Genomic DNA, 16,846 nt, shown 5'->3' with positions numbered 1-16,846 from the left:
AAATCACCTACTCGCTGCTTTTGATATTTATCAGAATTTTATTTGCTCGGTTTTATAGACCCTGGGATAGCTTTCCTTACGGGAGCAGAATTAAAAAGAAAGCATTTCTCGTCCCCTGGCGTCCACAATATTCTTTAAAATTTCTTTTAAATGGGGGTTAAGCTCCAAGGGACACATTGTTAAGCGCTGGAAATGCGGTAGCAACACCCAATGCATGCCAAATTAGTTCAGTTTAGGCAGAATTGACCATTATCTTTTATAGTTAAGAATCAAGTGAACGTTATTAGTTTTACTCCACTGGCTTTGATGATGCTGGTTACTATTTGCCTTGGCCTTGTTAGCGATTAAAGAAAGCGGGGAGAATGCAACGGCGAGCGGAGTTCATGATCCAGGCGGAGTGCCTTGACCATCAAGCCGGCACCAGGCGTTATTTTAAGCACAACGACCGGCGGCACCGACCGGCAGTTCCTGCCGGTCCTGTGCGTTCCCCTCGCTCATAGCGACCGAGGGCTGAACCCCAGCCCCTGCATCGCCAGACCTTTGGCTACGAAACCCGCGGGGGCCTGGCCGGGGAGCGAAGGGAAAGTTACTCTAAAACCTGGTTCTCTTCTTCCGAGCTGTCCCCGGCCTCTGCGCCTTTTGTCTGATTTTGCCTGCATTCGCCTTCCGAGGAGGAGAAGCAGCCAGCTCGTGTTTGTTGCGATGCATTTTGAGTCCTTTTTATTCAGGCTGACGAGGATCGTAACGTGCTTTTATAGGCCTTTCCCCCCTTTAATCCAATTTTTAAAAGGGAGCTGCTTATTTTAAAAACAGCTTTGGAAGGATTTCAAGTGTTACTCCTCGATTCCGTATGGCTTTTGGGTTTGCAATCCATTTCTATTTAATTTGGCAAATGCAAAATAAACATACCGCAAGAGCGGACTTCCCCGGAGTAATTTTTATACCTGCCTCGTGTAGAGAAATGTATTGGGAACGAGGAGTCGGGGCTCACGTTTCATTTTATTTAGATCTGCATTTATAACGCTAAGCCTATTGATAATGGCCTTCCTGTATACTGGCCAATAAAACGGTCCCTTATATGGTATTAATTTTGTTAGCAGCGATACGGCCCTCATAGGAATCTGATAAGGGTTTGTCCATCACACATTAACACATCGTGGGCTTAGCCGACTTTGGGAAACACAAACAGTATTCCAGGAGGAAATGCGGGGAAAAACTCGGAGGGTTTCTATAGGCTGTCGGACCGGCTCCTATCACCCCATCCGACAGCGCTCAGAAAGGAGCGGTGCCTTGGTGCTCACTCGAGAAGGCTGGAAAAATAAGACGCCTTTCCATCAAGGTTTTATGGGTCCTGCAAAGTTGTAACAACCTCTCCCTGCCCCAGCTGACGAAGGACGGAGCCCCGGGAGGGCCCCAGCAGCTTAACTCGCCTGCGGAAGCTGACAGGCACGTCCCGCTGCCTCCAGCACGGAGCGACTCGTCCGGGCCAATGTCAAAATGTGGCAAACAAGAATTTCCCCCTGGCAAGGCAAAGGCTCGCGGGGGCGACCACGTGAGGCGTGACAGAGCCGCGGGGCGGAGGGCAGAGCCTGCCCCGGGCCGCCTGCGGGGCGCTGCGAAAGCCAAGGGTAGGGGCCGGGGGCTGGGGACCGAGGAGCCGGGGGATCGAGGGGCTGGGGGACCGAGGGACCGGGGGCTGGGGACCGCAGAGCCAGGAGCCGGGGGTCGGTGCCCGGGCCCGGTGGCTCCGCCCGGGGCAGCGCTGAGGCCCCGCGGGTGCCGGCGCTGCCCCCGCTCGCCCAGCCGGCCGGGAGCGGGGAGCCGGCCGCCTCCGCTTCCCCGGGCTGCCGAGGGGGAGAGGAGCGAGGCCGGCTCCTCCGGGGTGGGCAGCGAGCGCTGGAAAAGCCCTGAGAGCCCCAGGCTCCGCTTAGGCTGAACGAGGCTTAATTCCTCGGGGCAGGCTGTTAGGCGACTTCCAAATGGCATAAGCGAGAGATGATGGAAGTGAAAGCAAGCGATCATTAAGCGATTCATTAGAAAATCTATCTGTCTCTCTGTCTGCGTGCCTGTCTGTCTGCTATCTGTCTGCTCCCTCTGCCACAATTACATATTGGCTGGACAGAGCTGTCTAGTATCTCAGGATTCATCTACTTATCCTTCTTTCTATTATTTAGTACGGTGCTTGTGACAGAGACGGTGCTTTTGAAGAGGCGAAAAGTGAATGACCCAAATGGAGGGAGGGAGGGAGAAATCAAAACGACGGCCCAAATATAAACACGTCAATAAACAGGGTGCGCAGCATCATGCGAGAATCCATTTGAACTGCTCGCGTCTGGATTCTTTCTGTGGCATATGTCTGGCTTTAGATTTTAAATGGCAATCAGACCTCGGGAAGAATCCAGCGTTAACTACAGCATTAGAAGCTGCAACCGCACAATTAATCCTCCCGGAGTGGCATTGCTCCCTCTGAGATCCCCGAGCGCAGCAGCGAGCGTTTTATCTCTAGGAAATTCAAGCCCAGCCTGGCGTCGTGGTGGTGATGCTGGGCTGGAAGCAGCCCCTTCCCCGGCACTTTAACGCAAGAGACACCAGGCCCCTTTACGGTTCCCAATGATCCGTGATAAACAATAACACGTCTTTTATTCCTTAAAAAACGAGACAATCAAATAAAACGAGCAGAGCCCGGCCATAAAACCCGCGGCTTTATTAATTTCGCGACACACGCGGGCTGCGCGGGGAGGTGAGCGCGCATCGCTTCCGGCAAGCCCAACCGCGGGGAGAGGAGCGCTAATAAAAACTTCATCTGGATGCAGCCTCAGCCTAGGTACAATAAACATCGGGGCGGCCGGGGCTGTTTTATCGCTGTGCGGGCCATAGCAGGGGAGCACGGCTCGGGGTGGGTGCCCCCCAGCCCTGCTCCTGCCCCTTCCCCGGCGCGCAGCTCCCGCACGGGCGCAGGCGCTCGCCCATGTGCGCCGCGCGTGCGGGTGGAAATCCATCTCCCGCATTAATATACATCCATATCCCAAATTCAGAGGTCGACCTGAGAGCAGCTCGGTGCATACGAAACCAGACGGGGAGGGGTTGCTGGGGAGGCCCGGGCTTCCATTGGCTGCAAGCGTCCGCCGTGGTGCGGGGGTATCTCTAATCATATTCAGCATGTTTTGCACAAGAAATGTCAGCCAGAAAGGGCTATCTGCTCCCTTCGCCAAATTATTCCACAACAATGTCATGCTCAGAGAGCCCGGCCGCAAACTCTTTTTTGGTAGACTCCTTGATCAGCTCGGGCAGAGGGGAAGCGGCGGGAGCAGGAGGCGGAGGCGGAGGCGGAGGCGGCTACTATCCCAACAGTGGGATCTACCTGCCACAAGCGTCCGATCTGTCCTACGGGCTGCAAAGCTGCGGACTTTTCCCCGTTTTGAGCAAACGCAATGAAGGTACTTCTCAAAGCATGGTCCCCACCTCGCACCCCTACGTGTCAGGGATGGAAGTGTGGCTAGACCCCCCCCGGTCCTGTCGCATGGAAGAGCCGGAGAGCCAGCAGGCCACCTCGTGCTCCTTCGCTCAAAACATTAAGGAGGAGAGCTCCTACTGCCTCTATGACTCAGAGAAATGCCCCAAAGGCTCGGCCGCCACCGACCTCGCTCCCTTCCCGAGGCTGAGCGCCGAGGTCAGCCCCGCAAGCAACGGCACCGGGGTTCCCGTCCCGGGCTATTTCCGCCTCTCCCAGGCTTATGGCACCTCCAAGAGCTACGGCGCGGGGCCGCCCGGGGCTGCCCCCTTTCCTCCGCAGCCCCCCGGCCGCTTCCAGACGCCTCCATCTCTGCCTCCCGTCCCGGACGCGGGGAGGAAGGAGGACGAGGAGCGCTCCCCCAGCCCCTTGGCGTGCGGCTCCCAGCGGGAGGACGAGACCCAGGCTTCGTCTTCCACCGCCGAGGAGCTCTCCCCAGCCCCGTCGGAGAGCAGCAAAGCCTCTCCCGAGAAAGAGCCCGTAGGTAAGCAAATAACGGTGACGGTGGCGGTGAGGCTTAAGGAATGGTAGCGGTGGTAATGAGAAAGGAAAAGCGGCCGAGGAGCGTGGCAAGGCGAAAGGAGGATCCCAGCAGCCCTGCGGGGCTGCCAAGAAGCGCTGCTCACACTGACCTTGTGAACTTTGTAATATTCGGGCATGGGGTTGCCGTAAAAATTAATGTCCGTCCTATAGTTTAAAACCCTTAGAGCCTCCGCTCTGGGCAACTTTAGCCTGCGTGCAGCTTAAACGTATAGCAAAGCGAGATCAATCTTTCCCCTGCGATGCGAAGGTGCCTACCAGATAACAGAGATGTTTGTAAAGCATCCAAAATAAGCAATAGGCAGTGCCAATAAATAAACCTATTAACGCGGTAAGTTATATTTTACGATCCAGAATGCTTTTCGGAATAACAGCCGCGCTGAAATGTGCCATCTATGAACTGCTATCAAATTAGACTGATGAATGCACCGCGAATATCCTTCAGCGTCTACACTAGATAACAGGCTTGTTATTTATTCATTTGCTTATTTATTTCCCTTTCTGGTCCCCATGGCAAAAAAATAACTCCCTTTCCCTGGGCTGCAGGCTTTTCAGGCGCTTCCCTCTGGCTGCATTTCAGACGCCCTGTTATTCCTTCAGGCGCCCCGTTGGAAAATAATAGGATTAAAACAAAAAGCAAGGAAAAAAAAAAAACTCCTAGAGAGTCGCCCCCACAACAACGAAACACTCCGAGCCACCGAGGGATCGGTTTTATCTCTTTCCCAGCCGCTTCCAGCGATAGGAATAAACACCCTGCAACGGGTGATTATTTTTTTTTCTCTTTTATTTTTATTGTATTTTTTTCCCAAATCTTTGGAGAAGAGAGGGCCATGGCGAAGCTTCCTGGGACGGTAGGGGCAGGACGCAGGGAGGCTCCTGCTCTGCAGCTCACCTTGTTTTCAGCCTCCAGAGCACATTTACAAAGTTCAGATCCGCAGGTTTTGTTTTTTTTTGGAGGGGAAACAGGTGTCTCGGGAGGGTGAAAAAAAGACCCCAGGACATCCACTAAGTCGCCTTCCAGCAGCAATGGGGTCGGAGCGGGTAAAAGCCTATTTTGGGGGTTTGGAGACGAGCTGCCCAGCGGGCCACGCTCCCCGCCGAGCATCCCAGCAGAGGCAAGGCTGTTCCCGGCCAGCTCCAGGGCCTTTAGGAAACCGCTTTGAAGCTCTCGGAAGCGAGGTCCCACCCGGGGCTCCCCACATCTCAGCTATGCCCTGAGGCCGCAGCTGCAGGAGCGAGCCCCTGTGTGCACAACCGCACACACACACGCACACTTTTCCCCCTCTCTCTCCCCAGCTCGTTGCCTCCTACCCGCTGGTAACGTCCCTCTTTTACTTTCTCAAAACTAGGCAATTCAAAAGGAGAAAATGCAGCAAACTGGCTAACCGCAAAAAGTGGCCGAAAGAAACGGTGCCCCTATACCAAGCATCAAACTCTCGAGCTGGAAAAGGAGTTTCTGTTCAATATGTACCTGACTCGTGAGCGTCGCCTAGAGATCAGCCGCACAGTCCACCTCACAGACAGACAAGTTAAAATCTGGTTTCAGAACCGCAGAATGAAACTGAAGAAAATGAACAGAGAGAATAGGATTCGGGAGCTCACAGCCAACTTTAATTTCTCTTGATGAACCTATAAACACATCTTTATGGTTTAAAGAGCCAGTATCATTTTCCTAGGCTGTAGTCATCTGCACCTGTATGGATTAACGATTTTAGACGTTCTCAATATGTCCTTAACCTCTTAATAGCTACTTTGGGGTGGCGGGGGGGCGAAAGAAAGCCATGCTAATGCACAAAATGCCATGTGTGAACCTCCCTGGTTCCTGCAGGCTTCCCCGGGCCCGAATTCTTCTTTCAAGCTTTGAAACCCAGAAATATGATTTCAGGAGCTGCAAATATCTTTCCCCTTCATATCTCTCCGAAAAGTAAACGAGCTCGGTTAAAGGCGCATTCTTTTAAATTATAGGCGGTGTAACTTGGACTGTATGTAGCTTCAGAATGAATAATTTAAGCCTTGCCATATTTCTATATATTGGGAGCTCAGCTTTTCCCCCCTCTGTTTTCCTTTCCTTTTCTCCCCCCTCCCCCCTTTTTCCTTCGAAAAGCAGGACTTACAATAATGAAATGCAGGCATCCTTTAAAAGGGCTTCATGGGAACTGGCGTTAAGAGCGATTTTTTTCCCCCTTTACCTTGAAAGTCAACATTACAGCTTTAAAATTGGCCAGGAAAATGAAATCTCTTCTCTTTAAAGGTATAAAAGAGTTCGTGTTGCTCATGGACTAAATTATGACACTTACCTCTGAATTTCTCTCTCTCTTTCTGGTTGTAGATATTTACTTAATGTAGTTTTGCTTAAATATGTGGAATTAGTGATTTCTTTTTGTCTATAAATAACGTTACCGTTGGTAACACAGGACAAGCACAGAACAATTGCCCCTTGAGAAAAAAATAGTCACTTTTTCCTCACTAATTTCACTGCAAAGTGTATATCCTGAACATCAGAAGGACTTTCTGAGCCAGAGTCTAAGATAGCGAGGGAGAATATGTTCGTCTTCCTTTATACTGTGAAGTTACATGCATCAAAGGGTCAAGCATATAGGTGAAAAAAAAATAATAAAAAAGATTAAAAAAAAAGAAAGAAGGGGAAAAACTATAAATGCAGATATGTATAAATGTCTATTATTATTAAAATGCCGATACTGTTTTAAGCAAATGCATTCTATCGTTATTATAAATGTTAGTTCTAGCTATATCTAGTTCTTACCTTAAATCGGAATAAATTAATATTGTAATGCTGCTGTGCGTGAAAAAGACGATGTTTATGTTCTCATAGAAGAATAAAAAAAGTGGAATGAATCCTTTTAATTTTACCTCTTTTTGTGACTGTTTATCCTCAGGTTCTACTTTATGTCTTCAAGAACTTTTACAACAGGAATAGTTGCCTAAACCCCCTGCAATTACTTTAGGAATCTATTTAAATATTACCTAGACGGTCGTAATTTGTCTGGGCCATATAGCGATGGTGCTCTAAGGTTTGTCGGCTTTTGTTCAGTTTTATGACTTGCTAGTATATCTGGATTGTTGCTGTCTTGAACGAGTGGTTTCAGTTGACTGAGGAGCTGCATAGACTGAGGAAGCAAATTACTATTTCTTGAGGGTCGGGAACGGATTTTTTTTTTTTAATCAAGCACCTACGAGTGTGCGGAGATCTTTTAGCTCCAGAGGACGGTGACAAAACCTAGCTTTATCTCAGGGCTCAGAAGAAACCGTAAAGGTGAGCGCATGGGGAGGAGGGGGGGGGACGGGGGACATGAGAGTCGCCTTCGTGCCACCGGGCCGCTTCCACCCCCCCTTAGACAAGGCTGTTCCCTACCTGGCTGCATGCGGGAGAGCTTACTTCACCCGGGCTGCTTTTTGCATCCTCCCTTCTTTTGCTGCATGCTTAGCTAGCAGAGTCTTGCACAAAGGAAAGGCAAAACGAGGGCTGGGAGAAGAGCGACAGCTAATGCTTTCTTCTCGGGTATGTGTATGCTGGGAGGAGGGGGGGGGGGGTAGACTTTGAACCCGGGCTTAGTGGGAGCCGTTAGCTTTTTATGATGTAACATTGTCGTGCACGGCCTTTTCTTCCCGTTTGCATCTGCATGGAGAGGAGAGAGCTGCCCGGAGGGGAGGTTATGATGATATTTCTCTCTCGTTTTCATTAACCCACCCGAGTCTGGCCGGGGGGCGCGGAGGGGGCGCCGGCGGGGTGTGCGGGCGGGCGGGCGGGTGAGAGGGATGCTGTAGTCACGTCTCTGGTTTTATTTTCGTAGCGGGATCCTTGCGTTAAAGACCACGGCTATGGGGAAAGTAATAATTAGCGCCTGAGAACTGCTCTGTGGTTTAGGTAGTTTCATGTTGTTGGGGCTCCACCTTTCTCTCTACAGCACGAAACTGCCTTAATTACTTCAGTTGATATCATCACCAGGTATGCTTGGTGCGAGGGTCCTTTGTGCCCGAAGAAATCTTAACGCTGAAGTTATCTGTAGGCGTCAAGTCCCAATGCCATTGTTCCCCATCTGCAACGGAGGCTCCTTTGATTCCTCAGATAAACACGGCAGCCGAGGGGGGAAGCTTGACAAGTTCTTCAAGGTTAGCTAGCTCCTAAGCGAGTCCCTGCCTGCTTGCGGGATTTTAATATGTCTCGTAGGCTGCATTCAAGGTCAGGTGCGTTTTTGCGTTCTGCTCGGCCCGGGTCGAGCTCGGGAGGGGGACAGGAGGGGGGGCTGCTTTTCTTTTGCTGTCCGGATTTATCAAAACTCAGCCAGCAGAAAGCTTTCGGCCGCCCGGGGGAGGGGAGAGCCCGGCTCTGCCTGCTCCGCTCCGCTCCGCACCGCTCCGCGCACCAACGCCGGCAAGGCCCACGCGTGCCAGGGGCTGCCGGCCCCTCCGGCGGCTCTCCCCCACGCAGCCCCCCCGGGCTGGCCGCTGGTTCCCTCGGGAACCCTGGCGGAAAGGCTCCGAAACCCTGCTCCGCCGTCGGGGCCGCTCCCCCGGGGCTCTCCGCGGGCTGGGCGCCCGGGGGCGGCGGCTGCCCCGCGGCCCACAAGGCCTCGGTTACGATCACGATTGCGGCGAGCCCGGGGCCGCTCTTCCGCGGCGGCGGAACGGGCAACAGCGACCTCTCCGGGCCCTCCGCCGCCGCCGCCGCCTTTTGTGTCCGCCTCCCGGCCGCTCCTCCGGGCCCGCTGCCTGCCGCCCGCCCGGGGGGCAGCCCCGCCACCGGGGTGCCCGGGAGAGCGGAAAGGCTGATGCAGGAAAGGGCAGAAAAAGTCACGCGTCTGGGTCTTGTTGTCTTTTTTTTTTTTTTTCTTTCTTTCTTTTTTAACTAATAACTTTGATTATTTTTGCTGTTCAAAAAAAAAAAAAAAAAACTTTTTCGAAAGTCCGAACTGGGCTGCAGGCACTCGGAGTAGTTAGAGAGCGGATTTTAGCCAGACCTACCCTAGCTGGATCTTCGCAGGAGACGCCTCGGCTGGGTCAGCAGCAGATGTCTACGCTGCAGTCCAATATAAGTGTTTGTGTCTGCCTCTATACACACTGCGCGTCTGTCTTGGCTCTGTGTACATACGCGGGTGTATTTACAGGGCACATGTGTGTGCGTGCGTGCCTCTCCAGCCTTTACACACAGGTTCGCCTCTGTCCACTTGAATCGCATCACTCTGATTTTTTGGACCGCTTCCCCCAAACTCTGAATCATTTTTTCTGCCCGCCGTGCCAAAATACCTCTGCGCGCTGGTAGCACCGGCAGGAAAAGGCGATCCTGAACTTCCCGTTCAGCGGAGATCGCAAACGGCCGCGCAATCCTGCGCCGGGGCTCCGCGGTGCGCTGCTGCTGGAGCTGTGCGCACCGATGCCCCCAGCCTAAAAATCCCGGGGTCCTCCTTCCTCTCGGAGCTGGGGCTCACTGCTAACGGCGTGGGAGCTCCACTAGTTTGATCACGCCGGGATGGAGCTCAGGGAGCGTTTGGGTTCAGCCGCGAGAGGTACAGCAGGGCTTCGTTCCTGGAAAGTGCGATTTGGTATTGCGATTTGATGGGAAGGGCGATTTCTGGGCTGCTTGGGGTGTGCCGCGCCCAAGCGTGCAAAGTGGCCAAGATGCCGAAATAATTCGCAACGCAAAGGGTACGAAGCCCGTGGTACCCCCCACGAGTTGTGGTGGCTCGTATGCAAAATGTACTTTGGGGAAAACTGTGTCTAAAAGGATGAAAAAGGAGGCGAATGCTCCAGTGTTATTATCTGCAACATGACCGCGTGAAAAATGTCTGTAATTATTTGCCGTCTTTTAACTCTTGCTTTCTGTACTCCCTCTCCCGCCGCTTGGCTGCTGGCAGTGAACAAATTCAGAATTTTACAGGGAAATAAAAATACAGGCGCGTTCTTTAAGACGTTATTGTTATTGTTATTCATTTGCTATTAGTTTTGGTGAGGAACCAAAAAAATGAAACCCGCTGCAAGTTGAGAACCCAAATTCGAATATAAACATCCAGGGCTCCTGCAGCTAAGATTATTTTTTTCTGAATGGAAAAAGGAAGTTCTACAATCACATTTCACCACAGCTGACTCCGTACTAATAAATACAAATGACGTCGAGTTCCGTCTTTCCAGGAAAGAAATACAATTATTTTTTTCTATTACGGCGTGTCTATACAATGGCCACAAAAAATAACAGAGGCGATCTTTATTTGCATTTTTTAAATGGTTAGAAAATAACGGGCTCCCTGTTTGCGGAGATCTTGTAACTGTTCTGTAATTTTCTAACTCTAATATGGGATAATAGTTTCATTATGGGCCTTTGTAATCCTGAATGGAGAGAGGGCGTTGTTAAAATAGGATCTCCGTAAGATTTCTGATTAAACCGTTGGGAAGACATGAAAAGAAAAAGCGAGAAAGAGAGAGGGGAGAGAGGGAGAGGGAGAGGGGAAGAGGCAGCCCACATAGCGATGTAAAACTAATTAGAACCACACTTTTGCACGCACAATATTTACACGTGATTTTAATTATTGCCTCAGCCTTCCCTGCGATTCGCGAGGCTCTAATAAATATATTTCGACTAAATCGAGAGGAGATTTTTCTCGTGCCCCCCAGCTGGATCTCGCAGGCTTCTTGGCCAGCCCCGGGGAGAAGCGGGCTGCGTGGCCGCCGGAGAGAAGCCCGGACCCGCGGGCACGTTTGCGAGCAGCTCAGCCCCTGCTTTAATTCCTAACACTGGACTTGGATCTGGCCGCGGCTTTACTTTCCCCCCGCTCGCCCTCCCCTCCTTCCGCGGGGGGACCGCAGCCCGGTGCCTAGGGGCTGGTGCTGCTCGCGTGTGCCCTGCAGCAAATAAATAACTATATTCGCACATAAATATTTTGGGGTCGGCAGAATGCGGTGCGAGCGAATGCAAGCGCCCCTTTTATAGCCGCCCCGGCAAGCAGGGTGCCTTTCGGCAGCGGGGAAGACAGGGCTTTTTCTCCCCTTTCCCCCCGCTGCTTCGCTGCATATTGAAGGATTAATCGTGGCGAGAAAGCCCGGCCAGCCCCGCGGCCCCTCTCCCCGAGGGGGTCCAAGGGCAGGACGGGGAGGACGAGGAGGGTGTTTCGGTCTTGAGGATGAGGAGGGGGCTTCGGTGATGAGGATGAGGAGTGGGTTCGGTCACTGCTGCCCTCGGTGAGCCCGGCGAGGGGGCGAGCCCACAGCCGGCCGCCCCGGTCCTCCTCCGGCCTCGGCAAGGGGATGCGTTGAATTTGACTTTTCTCTGCTTAGCCCGGGACTGAACGGAACGGGATTATTTACAGTGAGCTCCCAAACTAAACACAATGGTATAATTTAACCTTTCCGAGCACTCGTAAATTTTTACTGCTGTGAAACACAGCGATGCAAATGAGCGCGCTCATAGTTACTGACTTAATAACAACCCCGTGGCTCCCGAAACAATAACTCCTTATGAAATATAATAAATATATATTTAAATACAGTATACCGCAACTGCTATTTTCCTTTTTTTTTATTGCTTCAATTATTGTATAATTTTATGTGAAGGTCTCCGATCGGGAGGGGTTTTGTTTTGTGATTTTTATTTTTTTTTCGCAGGGAACACGACCCACTGATGGGATGATTAATTGTGATATAAAATAGTCCGCTTAAACGAAAAAAAAAAATAAAATAAAGGGGGGGGGAGGGAGGAGGGAAAGAAAAAGGGGGAGAGGCCGTGAGGCGGAATCTGATCTTTTAATCTCAGTTGGCCGCAATTAAAACAAACTCCGCCGTATAACTCGCGTATCCCTTTGCATAAAAACATATGGCCTCGCTATAAAAATGATGGCTGGAGAACACTGCCCCGTTAATAGCCCGCGGACTGATTTATACTTTATTGTTCTGCTCCCCCCCGCCACGTGACCGGGGCAGCCAATGGGCGCCGGGGCTGCCCCCAACTTATTACTGACTCTACTTCTCCGCCGGCACCGAGTTGGTGCGGGGAAGCCCCGCAGCCCCGAATTGCGGCGGGTCCGGCGCCCCCGCCGCGCCGAGCCGCGCCATGTCGGCCCCCGGGACCCTCAGCAACTACTACGTGGACTCCTTCCTGGTGCCGGAGGGGGACGAGCTGGCGGCGCCCCGCTACGCCCCCCCACCGCTGGGGCCGCCGCCGCCTCCTCCTCCTCCTCCGAGGCCGGCGGCGCTGGGCGAGCACCCCGAGCTGGCCCCCTGCAGCTTCCAGCCCAAGGCGCCCGTCTTCGGCCCCCCCTGGAGCCCCGCGCACCCCGGCGGCGCCAGCGGCGTCCCCGCCGTCTACCACCCCTACGCGCACCACCAGGCGCCCGTGGCACCGCCCGACGGCAGGTACATGCGTTCGTGGCTTGAGCCTGTGCCGGGCTCCTTGTCCTTCCCCGGGTTACCTACCAGCAGGCATTACGGCATTAAACCTGAACCGCTGGCGGCCAGAAGGGGTGACTGTACCACGTTTGACACTCACACTTTGTCTCTGTCTGATTATGCTTGTGGTTCTCCTCCAGTTGATAGGGATAAGCAAAGCCACGAAGGCGCATTCTCTGAAAGCAATGGAGAAAGTGAGGCAAACGGAGAGAAACCCCAGATCGATCCAAGTAAGTGGCACCGCGAAGGGCAATGGACTTCATTCAGGGCGCCGCGCCGGCCGCGGGGAGGTGTCGAGGTGCCGGGGCTAATGACGTGCCGAGCACCGGCTGCTGCAGCTGGGAGCCACCCGAGAAAGGCAGCGCTGCCTTTCGTGGGCTCTGCTGGCATCCAGGACGGCTCCAGCTTCCCATGCTGCAAGGGGAAAAAAAACCCACTCTGCAACTTAAAAGGGAAACAAACAAAAAAATAAAGCCCCCCCTCATCCCCAGCCCAGCACCCGAGCAAACTCCGCGGGACGGGCTCGCATCCTCCTGCTGCGCCGAGCTCACGGGCGTGAGCGAGGGACGGGAAGAGGGTGCCTGGGAAGCATTGGATGTGAATCTGATCTTTTTGTGACCTGGGGGGCGGGGGGGGGGGAAGGATTATCGCGGGGCTGGGAGCAGAAACCTCGCCGTTGACTCGGTGCCCTCCTCCCCCCCCCCTCCGTCTCCTCGGTGGAAAATGCTGGGCCGGGTGCTCCCAGGGCTGCGGGAGCGGTAGCAGGGCACCTCGGAATTGCTACTGCTAACAACGCTATGCAAATAAAGCTCTGAAGCAGCCCAGGCTTTAATTGTGCCGGCCGCAGACTGGCTCGCCAGCTCCTTGCATCTTGCCAGTGATGACACGGGAGAAGGTCGAAAATTAAAAAGAGAAACAATTTCGACGACACGCTGCTCTGGCTGGGCACTCCCCGGGCTGGCCGTTTGAGGGGGGGGGGAGTGTGTGGGGAGGACAGGAAGGAGGGAGGGAGCTAGCAGGGAGAGGAGGCGAAAGAGGATTTTAAAATTGCATCCTCCTAACAATAAAAAAGGGCGAGAGGAGGCGGGGGCGGCGGGGCTGTGCTGCGTGTGGTTCTGTGTGACCTCTCTCTGCTTTGAGCCCATTGTGCCCCACCGTCCCGCATGTCTGGGGCAACGAGAGCCACGTCGTAAACCCCAAAATCAGGACACCTAGGCGGGACCCTAAAAAAGTCAGGGCACCCCTCGGTGGTCCTGCGTGCTGTTCTCTCTCCAGTCCCCTCTCGCCCTCCCCCCCCCCCCCCAGAAGCCTGAACTTCTCCCGCTGTTTCCCTTGCAGATAACCCCGCTGCAAACTGGCTCCACGCAAGGTCCACCAGGAAAAAGAGATGCCCTTACACCAAGCATCAGACGCTGGAACTGGAAAAGGAGTTTCTGTTCAATATGTATCTCACTAGGGACCGTAGATACGAGGTGGCCAGACTCCTCAATTTAACTGAGAGACAAGTGAAAATCTGGTTTCAGAACAGGAGGATGAAAATGAAGAAAATCAACAAAGACCGAGCGAAGGACGAATGATGGTGATACGCGGGTTACACTGAAAATGCGTACAGTAAAACAAAGTTAAAAACAACAACAACAAAAAATCCTCCCCTCGAGCCCTGCCATGCAATGCGTCTGGGTCCAGGCCTCATTTTTTTTCCATGGCATATTCTGCTTATGATTGTACCTTGGTTATCACTGTAGCATGGAGAGGCCAGTTTGCCAGGAGAGGTACAGTAAGACTTTTAATTTTCTAATAGGAAAGAAAAAGGGGGCATTAGCACGAAAAGGCTGTCTAGCTGGCTTGTATAAATCTACCTGTTTCTTCACTTATGAAAAAAGAAAAAAAAAAAGAACAGAAAAAACTACCTTTTCATAATGCACAACTATTTACGGACTGTATAGTTTAGTCTACGTAGTTAATTTTATTCGCTCTTTGCGCGGCAGAGAGATCTCTGCTTTAATACTTGAACACTGTGTTTTATTGTGGTAATTATGTTTGTGACTCAATTTATGTGCTTGGGTGCTGTACCGGATGTAATTGTGTAAGCTAGAATTCAATTTGAACTCAGGTTGTTTATTATAAAAATTGCATAGAGTATAGCTCTGTAGTGTATTAAGTCTTTTCTGTATAATTAGACAGTTAACCTTTGATTGTAAAATATATATATTATATATATCCCAATTTAAACACAAAAAAAAAAAGTAGAAAAGAAGTTTGTCCGGGATGTCTGGGAATTACGGTTCTCAAAATATTTCGAAGCAAGTCGTTTTAGTATGCACAGTTGATATATATATAGTACTGTCTTTGTCAGTTGTATATATAATCTATATATTAAAAAGTAAATAAACAGACTAGCTTAAATATTGTTTTTGCACCAGTGAGCAGTTATCAGATTTCGGAGCTATACGTATATGTGAAAAGGGTAACTACCTATGGTTTACGTTTTAATTTTAATCGAATAATTTGATGGTTATTGTAATGAAGGTTAATTTTATTGATAATAAATTATACGCTATAAAAACCTACATTTGGTTATTGTAAATTTGTATCGCTTAGAAAAAAATAAATCTGGGAAGTGATGTCGATGCAGAACGTACACTGTCTATTTTGAAATGGTTACCTCATGGCCTACTGACCAAATCGTTGTGTTGAAATGATATTTAACTTTTTGCCAAATAAAATATATTGATTCTTTTATATTTTGTGATGTTTTAAGATTATTAAGAAGGGGTTCTTCCATGTCCCACCGAAAATCACCAGCAGACGTGGCAAGGCTGCGGAGGCGAGGCGAGCGTTTTCGTTAAGCCTCAGCCAAGGTAAATTTACCGCCCTATAAACGCAGCTCGGGAAAATATGGGACTTATTTTGGTCCTAAACGGGCCGATGTGGGTCCTAAACGCTTTCCCTTCGTGGAGAGGAGACATAACTCCACGCTCCCGGATACAATTTCGTAAGCTGGCGTTTAGCGATGTAAAAAGGAAGCGCTGGCAGATAGGAGCGGGGGCATAGGCTGAAGTTAACGCGTTTTTAATAAATTCCTCTGGCAGGGCGGGGGGGGGGCTCGGATCAAACCAAAATGCCCAACTTCCTAGAGTGCGGACAGTAGTGTAAATCCGATTAGGCAGCGACATTTAAACCGAGATGGTTAATTAGTCTCCGAGAAAATGTCCAGAACTAAGTGTTCTTCAGAAAGCTTTGCGAAAGGCTCGCCTTGCCCGTGCGCTCATTTAAAATTCCCTTCTAGACATAATTGCCCATGCAAAATATGCTATTTAAAACGCCACCCATTTTTTTCCTTCCCTTGCCTTCACGTTTGGGATTTTTTTTTCCTTTTAAATGTCCCGTGGCAAATAAAAACAACCCGTTGCATTTTACTAGCGCCTCAGATTATATATGTATGTATATAGATATAGGTACAGATAATTTTTTCTGACAATTATGGTGGAATTTATGGTGTCAATATTACTCGGTGATTTAGCCGAAAGAAAGAGTAGGGCTGGCAGCCGTCGAGAGTGGAGAAGGCAAAATAGGATTTTTTTTATATATATATTTTTAATTTTTTAACCAGAAGGAAGGTTTCTTCGGAGCGGAAGATTTCCACACACACCCCCATTGCACCCACCCCTCCCCCGCCGCCCCAAGCCAAACCAAGCTCAGCAACAAAAGAAAATAGCGAAGTCTGTGAGCTTGCTGAAATTTTCCCTTGTTTTGGGCAGACATCTTACTGCTCGGGGTGAATGTCCTCCATAATCTGATCCCCAGCGCGCTCCTGCGCCACGCCGCCCCGTGTTTGCAAATATGTCGAATAACAATAAAAGCCGCCTGGGTTTACGGACGTCCACTTACCTATGTATGTATTTAAAGCAAAATAAGACGGAACACACTTATGGTCTTGGCAGAAGTTGTTGTTAGGAAAATTCAGAGCCATACAGTGCAATAAAAGAAAATGACTGCTGTAACCGTTTATGGGGTGTAAAACGCTGCAGGGCTCAAGACAAAACTTAGGGAACCGGCAAGAAGTTTACAGATGTGCAGAACTGCGGGGGGAAAAAAATGCTTTCGGCTTCACCTTAAAAAAAAAAAAAATAAAAGAAATCCGGGCTAAGATTTGATGAGTTCTAATTAGTGAAAGGGAGCTCGTTCTGGTGTGCACACACACAAAAAGCCCCTAATTGATCCCTGAGCCAGTATTTGGGGATGCTGGGACGCCCTCTGTTGTTGCAGACAGAGGCAACTTCAAAGAATCAGCATTAAGAGTGTGTAATAAATGACGGGTCTGCAAACTGTCTGGAATTCGGCTCTTAATGAGTTTACAACTGTCCAGCCACAATTAAGATTTTCCACAAAAGCCTTTTC

The 16,846-nt window shown here is 50.9% G+C and overlaps 2 protein-coding genes across 2 annotated transcripts; both read left to right on the top strand.

Annotated features, from left to right (window-relative positions):
• The first annotated feature begins 1,871 nt into the window (after positions 1-1,871).
• HOXA10 (homeobox A10) lies at positions 1,872-6,907 on the top strand. The gene is made up of 2 exons (XM_068674264.1): positions 1,872-3,995; positions 5,401-6,907. Exons 1-2 carry the CDS (start codon positions 3,176-3,178, stop codon positions 5,673-5,675), a joined length of 1,095 nt encoding a protein of 364 aa, XP_068530365.1. The 5' UTR covers positions 1,872-3,175; the 3' UTR covers positions 5,676-6,907.
• A 4,873-nt stretch (positions 6,908-11,780) lies between these two features.
• Positions 11,781-15,187, top strand: HOXA9 (homeobox A9). Its single transcript, XM_068674266.1, has 2 exons — positions 11,781-12,675; positions 13,784-15,187. The coding sequence occupies exons 1-2, from the start codon at positions 12,111-12,113 to the stop codon at positions 14,020-14,022; spliced, it is 804 nt and encodes a 267-aa protein (XP_068530367.1). The 5' UTR covers positions 11,781-12,110; the 3' UTR covers positions 14,023-15,187.
• Positions 15,188-16,846: the final 1,659 nt, after the last annotated feature.

The sequence above is a fragment of the Anas acuta genome, chromosome 2 (assembly GCF_963932015.1).
Source record: "Anas acuta chromosome 2, bAnaAcu1.1, whole genome shotgun sequence".
Classification (NCBI taxonomy): Eukaryota; Metazoa; Chordata; class Aves; order Anseriformes; family Anatidae; genus Anas; species Anas acuta.
This window is presented reverse-complemented; position numbering and strand designations above follow the sequence as displayed.